The following is an 8,286-nucleotide window of genomic DNA, read 5'->3' as shown; positions in this document are numbered from 1 at the left end:
GGGGAAAAAAACAGTCTTTGTAGAACGTTTTCTTTGTAGAATGATTATCCCAAATGTAAAGAAGTTGTCTTTCCTTTCTTGACTGTGGGATTTGAACAGCTTTTAGTAGTGGTTAAAAGAATACAGCAAACACATCCCCTACGGTTTCACCTTTCAGCTGCTTCCTCGAGGGAGGGAGGAGTGCATTTGCAGTACATGGTCTTGCTGGGCAGGGGTTTCAGTATGTTATGGACTGCGATGTGGGCATTAGAGAAGGAGATTGGAGAAACACGCCTTGCACCTGCGTTGAGGTCTTTGCTGGGGCTGCTGATTTGATTACCTTCAGGAACCCAACCCATTGCCTGTTGGTTCCTGAGGATACTTCATCTCCTCTACACATTAACTTCATCCTGCTTATAAAAAGTTGTGCTGAGGTGGGAGCTTCAACTGCAGACTCTTCCTGGACTCCAAGAAAGCTTTTTAGATACATGCTTGACGTCAAGTTTTGATGCTGTGATATGAAACCTTAGGATGAGTCCAAGACCTCTTGGCAGCTGGGCTGAAGCGTATGTCTGAGCAGTAATGCCCAAAGCAAAGTAACAACTATGGTGTCCATGGTGAGAGAAGAGGATTTGTGCACTGATTTCTTGCAAGAGAAGGGAACTTTCTCTAAAGGTTGGGTCTGAGGTTTTTTGTGCTTTTCACTAGGCATCTATAGAAATAAAAATGCACAGCAAAATTGTGGGTGTAGGTAACATTAACCAGAAGAGGCTGAATTGCAGCTACAAATCTTTGGACTGGTTCCCTCTTCCCACTCTCCTGGTTGAATCTGTTATATGGAACATGCAGCGTGTAGGTTTTAACATCCCCAGCATTTGCTGAATCTGCTAGGCGTCTTTGCAGCCTGCGGAATCGGCTGCAGTGGCCTGACCAGCGAAGCCTGCCAGACCGCAAAGGCCATTACTCCATGGTTGCTCCATCATCCTACACACAAAAAGGGGTGCCTTTGGGCACGTCTGCCCTGTGCAGTGTGGCACGCTGTGAGGCCATTGAGACAAGCAAAGTGATAGGCAAGGTTAATTAGCCTCAGTACAGTACAGCCTTAAATATGTCAGTTATCTTGGGGTTTGGAAGGTGAATAATACCCCTGTGTGGTGTTGCCTGGTCTGTGGCTCCCCGGCATGGGGCTGCTCAGAGCGGACTCGGGACACCTAAAGTCACCTCGCACAGTGCAATGTAGACGTGTCCTGGTTTTGTTGCTCCCAGAGCCAGCTTAGTACAGCTTGTTAGATCGTGCTGCAGTCTGTCTCGATTTAGGGGAGTGACCAAACATGTGCTTAACAGCAACTCAGCACTCACTTTTAAGCATGGCTTTAGGTCTCTAATGGCAGGCATCCTTTTAAAAACCCAAGCTGTGTTTTCTTAAACATTTTATCCTTTAAAGTATTGCACGTGCATTTTTGGTCACTTGAGCTTGCTTCCTTTCTGCTTGCTTGGATTTTTTTGTGCTTTTTTTTCCGTTGTGCTTGCTAGTCAGAAAAAGAATTTAAATTTTCCATGTGTATATATATATGCCCACTTTTGCTTTTACGCTTCTCTCACACAGTCTTTTGCCGTGGGTGAGCGGAACTTCCTCGGCAAAGAAAGCAAACAGAGAGAACAGACCCATCGCCCCCCGCCCCTTGAAAGAGCAGAGGGCATGCGGAATAAATCAAAACGCAAAGCATAATAACAAGGTCCCATGGGAAAGGGAGCCTTGCGATTGTGTGCCGGCGTGCACTCCCCTTAGAGACGGCGGCCAGGGGGCTCACCCCACGGTGGCCGGGGGGCTCCTTTCTTTCTCGCTCGCATCTTCCCTCCCGATGTCGCCAATCCATTCACTGCCGAGAGAATTGATTAACATTCGACGGGAGCCTTGGGAGACAGGGGGAAAGAGGGGGAGAGTGGAGGGCGAGGGGAAGGGGGCGCGAGCTGGCGATGCCGGTCCCCACGACGCGGCGAGCCGGGGCACGGTCGGGCATAGGATGGCTATTTTATAGCTGGGGACCGCGGTGACGTATGGCTGAGTGCTCGCTGGCACAGCTCCTCGTGGACCAGTCAGCGGAGCGAAATTGAAGCTGACAAGACTTTTCTGGCGTTTTGGAAAGGACTGTAATCTACTGTAGGGGAGAACAGAGCCGCTCAATCACCGCCGCCGTAAATAGGAGACGGAAGGGAGTGAGAAAGGAGGCGAAGAGAAAAAGTGCTTGCTGGGGGGGGAGGGGGGGGCGGCATTTTTGGTGGATGGTATGAAGCCAGCCATGGAAACTGCAGCGGAGGAAAATGCAGAACAAAGCCAAGAGAAAAAAGGTACCCAGGGGTCTAACAATAGCCTGTTTAAATCTTTTCATTCAGGGGGCTTAAAGAGGTTTAGGCCAGTTTTGTCACTTTTTCGAATAGCTCTTAAACAATCATTGCTGCATCTTCGGGCTTTCAGCCGTCCTTTCCTGCATGGCTTGACAACAAATTAATAGAGCAGCAATCTTTCTGTCTGCGTCTGTGTTTGCTCTGAATCTGTCCTAACCCTACCAGGAATGATGTTTGCAAAAGAAGTCTTGTTATTGCTGCGTCTTTGACGGATTTTGGTAAATTTGGTTTACAGAGGTAGCGTGTGCCTGTGTGTTTGCATGTCGTTTTCAGAGCCATAATCTGGTGTTTTCATCGAGACTAGCCATGTAGCAAGGCTTTGCAATGCAGTGTGGGAGACCTAAGTTATAATAACATACAATAGATTATAATATCACACAACCTTTGTGTAGTTAGCTTGGTGCCAAATGCTACTCTTAAATGCCTTTTCCTTTTCTATGGTGTCATTTGGCAAATTTTGCTTATGTAGAGATCTGCCTGTGCTATGATGACAGGGAGTAATGCAATGAGTTTCACAACATTAGGTTTCAGGATGTGTTAATCACCGAGAATTGCTGCTTAATGGAGAGAACAATTCCATGGTAGGGAGACGGCAGCACAGGAGGAGAGGTGCTTCATCCATCCCAGCCTTACAGGTGATTTATTTGGTCTGGAGTGCTGAACTTCAGAGGGTAAATTCAACTAGCAAAGGACTGTTTTGTTTCTGCATCATATAATTTATGCCAAATAAATGTCCCTCTTCAGTGTAGCAGACTGCTGTACAAATCATAGCAAAATTTTTTTGCTAAATGATACAGCAGTAACAAAATTACTAAAATTTCCACTGGCTTTTTACATGAGTCATAGTATACTTTTGAACCTGCTGTGTGTCAGTTAAAGCAACCTGAGTATCTCATAGGCATATGCAGCTGGTACACAACTAATACATTTCCCCAAGTAGAATTGTTTAATTTATTGTTATCAGTTCAGATGTGAACGCAATGATAAATCCCAATACTGTCCAGTACCAGATTTTGTTTTCCTACTTTGAATCTGATTCCTCCTACACACTTTGTATAATTCAAACCTAGCTTCAGTTTCAAGTAAATAAAATTTGTCAAGTGATTAGACATAGTACTACATAATCCCTTAGGGATTTCACAAAAGGAGGTCCACTGATGAGAGATTAAACTCTGAAAGCCATTAGTGTATGTGGACAATAACCCACCTCACTGCAGATTTTGAGTAATTAATGTACAAAATGTCCTAAATACCTTGGCTATAAAACCATGTTGAACTCATAGATCATTCTTCCAAAATTACAGCAATTTTTTCTTCTGATTGATGAATTTCTTTTAAACTGATAGAACTCATGTACAATAAACACCAAAGTAAGTTACCCGTATGCGTTAGCAGCTGTGCAAAATGAAATGTGTTGCTGAGTGTGTTTATGATGAGTTTGTTGTTTCCCTTTTATTTTCGCAAGGATGAAAGCACAACATGTAGAAGGGTAAATCTGTTACCAAGTCAAGGTGGTTGATCTGTTGCTTTCATAGGATGCAAGCAGGGGAACTTCCCATCTTAATTTTACCACCATTTCCGAGTTTTTCTGTGATAATTTTATATTTTGGATCTGTTACATAGGTGTGTGTATGTAACACTTCGAGGCTTTGTTCTTGCCAGTTCCTTAATTTCTGAAAGTAACATGTAGTCTTTCACATTATGCTCTTTATTTCTATTCACTTAAATTCCCAGTATGTTTCACAGCGAATTAAAATGCAGAAAGCTGAAACAGTCCTACTCCTAGTTTCAATAGCAAAATAAATAACCCAGATCCCCCTGAAAAGTTACTGCCATGAAGCGGTGATGTAGGAGGCATATTCGGTTTTGGGGGGCAGATTTTCCAAAGTGCAAAGGCTGTCGAGCCCAGTCGGGTTTTCAGGTGGGCTCAGCAGGCATCAGGTACCTCTGAAATGGCAGGATTTTTCAAAAGGGCTCTCTCACCAGCAGCTCTCATGGAGAAAAATGAGCTTTTTCTCTGTGTGAAGAAACTTCCTGGAAAACACTGCCACTTCACTTTTTGGGGTGTAAAATGGAAGCTGACCCCTTCAAAAATATGTCCATTTACTGTCCGGACTGGATCTCCTGCCTGCTATGCCTTGCATGCTTGCCAGGCTTGCAATACTTGCTTCTTCCTCTAAGATCCCACCTGGACTTAGTGCAATGGCCGTCCTTTATGAGGTGCCCTAGATCCAGTGATTGCGAGGCAACCACCACAGCTTGAAGCGACTGAAGCGCTATCACAAAGTCTTTTAACTTTTCCTTCCAGAAATGAATTGCAAAGTCCAAGGAGATAAACCAACGTCAGAGGGGGCTTGGGGGGTGCTGTTATTGCTATGACTGAGCAAGAGAAGATCCTGAGCGTTTTGCTTTGGGTATTCAGGTTCACACGCAGTATGCTTTGCACTGCCAAGTTCTGGGGAAAGTATCTGCATTTAACAATTAGCAAATTGTACTTCTAAGCTAAAAGTTTTTTTCCCTTTACCAGAATCTTAAACTACAGGTTTCCAGGTTGTATTTTTTAATGCAAGGACCTCCTCAATGATGTACTGCAATTGTATAGAATAAATACTTAGAGGAAGTTGGGCTAGGACTACATGCTGCCTATATACAGGGCTCCCCGTACTCATAAGGAGAACGCCGGAGAGCAATACTGCCCGAGCACTTGGGATGAGCAGCGAGATCTATTTTCAGTTTGAGCACCGAATACAGTCAGATCTGAACGATGGTGTCGCGTAGGTACCGGTTTGTGTTTCCCACCCCTGTGGCAAATGTGGATGGCCAGCTGTTTTGGACTGCAGCATAGTTGAGACAGTTTACACAAGCTAATGCGCTTTATGAATATTTGCTGATTGATAAATGAAAATTATTGATCTCATTTAGATTTTTAAAGTTTGCTAAATTGTATATGAATTCCAGTTTTAGATTTTAATAATTATTTTCATGAATCCCCTGCCTGATTCAGGCAGTGACATTATCCAGCTGATGGATTCAGTGTTTATCAGACATTTGTTTCTCTGTACACAGATGAGTGGCTTCTGCCCCAGTTTTTCTAATTGGAAATGGAACAACACCCATGTTGATGGAGATAAGAAATAAGTCAGCTTTATACTGCGTATCAGCAGCCCTTATCAGAGGAGAACACCATGAGCAAGCTGAAGTAAAATGTTTAACAGATACTTTACAGGGCTGCAGGACAGATTGGATGCATTCTAAAGATGAAGGTTTACAAATTATTACAAATGACAGGATTTATCTTGTAGGCATTAAATTAAATCAAAACATGAGGACTGGGCAGGCAGATTTACTGAGGTGGAATAAATAAGAAAAATGAGATGCTGTTTTGCATCAGCAGTGAAGGATATAGATCCTGATACACATTAACAGAGACAAGAAGTTTCCCTTTTCATTTAACCATGAGAAATACTACCAAGTTGCAAAATTCAAAAAACAAAACAAACCCAACGGTGGATGACCGTGCTGAATACACCAATTACACAATTAAGCCATTATACGAGAATATAGTTTCCTTGTATGAATGCATACGATGTTCAAATTGCATGTGCTGTGCTGAGGAATAATGAAAGCCAGCCTGAGCAGCTGTACCCAAGGTTCCTTTCAATTGGCTCTTCCCTAGTAATGTGCTCTCGATGAAAGAAGACCTCGTGCTCAAGAATGGCTTTGAGCTTTGATTATTATTTTCATGGTATAAGAAGCAACGTTTCTGATTTTAAACTCTAAACAGACAAGTATGTGCTAGTAAAAAAAACGAAAGAAAATACTGCTCTTAAACCCAAATATACAACTGTGTGCGGTAGTGTAAATGGAGCTGCTGAAGTGCGACATGAGAAAGGGGTGAATTAATGTGCAGTTTATTTCACTTTTAGTGAAGTTCTTTTTATGCAGTGAGCTTACGACATTTTCTTGCATCACAGATAGATGTATTTTTCATTACAGCAAATTGGAAAAATTGGCTTTTTTATATATGTGTTATGGTTATTAGCCAAAATTTTCAAACGTACTCCCTTAACGTTAGGCTCACATGGTGATTTCAGAGCTGTCAAGCCATTTAAAGATTTTTAATATGCTGCGTATTTTTTCCTGTTTCAAGCAGTTTATTGTTGTTTCAGATCCCCTGAAAACAATAACTGCTTTAAGTCCCTGAAGAATATGACTGTAGGAAGAGAGGTCCAGCCCAGGGAGAATCTGGGACACGCGATATTCTGGGGATAATAATTTGGCAGGCTTAGTGATTTAGGTTTTAATGACTAGGATTTGGTTTCTAAATAGGAGGGGGGTGAAAAACACTCGGAAAATGTACTCATACTGGTCTGAATGCCCTCATGAAAGCAGAAAACCTAGACATATGTGCCACAGGATATTTTTGGGTGGGGGGGGGGGGGGGGGAACCGCAGATGGCACTGTACGTGTACAATGGACTCTGCAGTGGGAGCAAAGGGGCTAAAGAGGGGAGAGAAGAGGGTTGGGGGGAGCCCCCTTCAGTTACTCTGACCTTTCCCTGTTTTCTGGCCAGCCTTGCTCCTAATGCAGTATTCATCACCAGATCGCCAGATCATAAATGACCAAATGACAACCCTTTCTTCGCTCCCGTGGACTGCTTCGTCAGCTGCGACAGATGAATGTCGTAACTGTTTTTTTCCTCTAAAACCATATGCTAAAGGCAGCAAGCGTGAGGATGTTGGGCACTGGCAATTTTATTACAGGCGTGCAAGGTGGTTCATCCCAAATGAATATTGAACACCACAGTTGCCATCGCTGTGCCTGCGTGGTGTGACAGGAAAACATTGTCAGTCCTGTAGCTGCTGCGTCTGTGCAGGATCGAGTACAACCTGGTTCAGACAGGAGGCCTCGAGCTGTATGAGCTTGGCTGTGTGTGGAGAGTATTGTAACCTAGACCTAGGAATGCAATTAATGTCGTTAGTTCCTCAGAAAGCAAGAGATAAAGAAGTCATTTAAACCTATTTCCTTTCCTAACTCTTTGGGGTACAGAGTTAAACTCTAATTCATACGTACTGTGTGCAGTAGTTGTTATGCCACTGAAGCCTGTGGGGCTTTTGACCTGGTGGTGATTTTGCATGAGTGGGCCGGGGTGGGTCCCAGTGAAGTCGCCAGAAGATATTCTTCAACTTCAGAGGTTGTGCCAGGCGTGCAGTAAGGGCTATCAAACAGCCATTGCTAAGTGGCTCTTTGCAGAGCAGTGGAAAAACTGAGATTCCTTATGGAGTTTGAACCGTCTCCTAATGAAGGGGAGCCCTGTTACTGCAAAACCGGAAATTACTAATTAAAAAAAACCAACTTGATGGAATATTTTCACTTACAGAAATGATGCTACAAAGTTTACATGCTATCTCCACGTTTCAGGGTTTGAAGTTTGTCCCACAGCAGACAGTGGTGACTTCACCAGCATCCCCTCAGGCTAAGGGAGAAAGGCAGCTGCCTGCTCTGCTGCTCTGAGCAAGAGGGTTTTGTAGCTGCTGCAGGAGAAATCTCGAATTGTGGGTTCAGACCTGGTAGGATAAAATCCTTTTAGTGCCAAGGGTTTGGTCTAGATACTGCTGCAATGCAAATGAACAATTTTTTTTTCTTCCCAGAAGTCTTTGCAGCTGTTTCTTTAATTTTTTAAAAAAATAATATCTGAATCTGTTACCAATGTCCAGTAAGTAGCTTCAAAAAAACAGGGAGCAAACAGTTGGGAGGGAGAGGGGAGACAGTATGCAGTACTAGCGAGCAATTCTGTTGTTTTCCATCTTTTATCAAATTAAATTATTATGGAGTCTCCTGTGATGTCGTAAGCTGCAATGCAAATGAACAATCAGAAGGCGATGATACCATCCTAAGCGT

At 43.4% G+C, this 8,286-nt stretch overlaps 1 protein-coding gene across 2 annotated transcripts in view; it reads left to right on the top strand.

Moving 5' to 3' along the window:
* The first annotated feature begins 2,267 nt into the window (after window positions 1–2,267).
* Window positions 2,268–8,286, top strand: part of GPM6B (glycoprotein M6B) — a 31,608-nt gene continuing 25,589 nt past the window's right edge. For both annotated transcript variants that reach the window (XM_009333411.1, XM_009333412.1), the window contains exon 1: window positions 2,268–2,328. In XM_009333411.1, the coding sequence (XP_009331686.1) occupies window positions 2,268–2,328 (61 nt within the window). The remainder of the gene's footprint in view (window positions 2,329–8,286) is intronic.

This window comes from Pygoscelis adeliae, unplaced genomic scaffold, assembly GCF_000699105.1.
Source record: "Pygoscelis adeliae isolate BGI_AS28 unplaced genomic scaffold, ASM69910v1 Scaffold69, whole genome shotgun sequence".
NCBI lineage: Eukaryota > Metazoa > Chordata > Aves > Sphenisciformes > Spheniscidae > Pygoscelis > Pygoscelis adeliae.
Note: the sequence above shows the minus strand (reverse complement) of the source record. Positions and strands in the feature narration are given on the sequence as shown.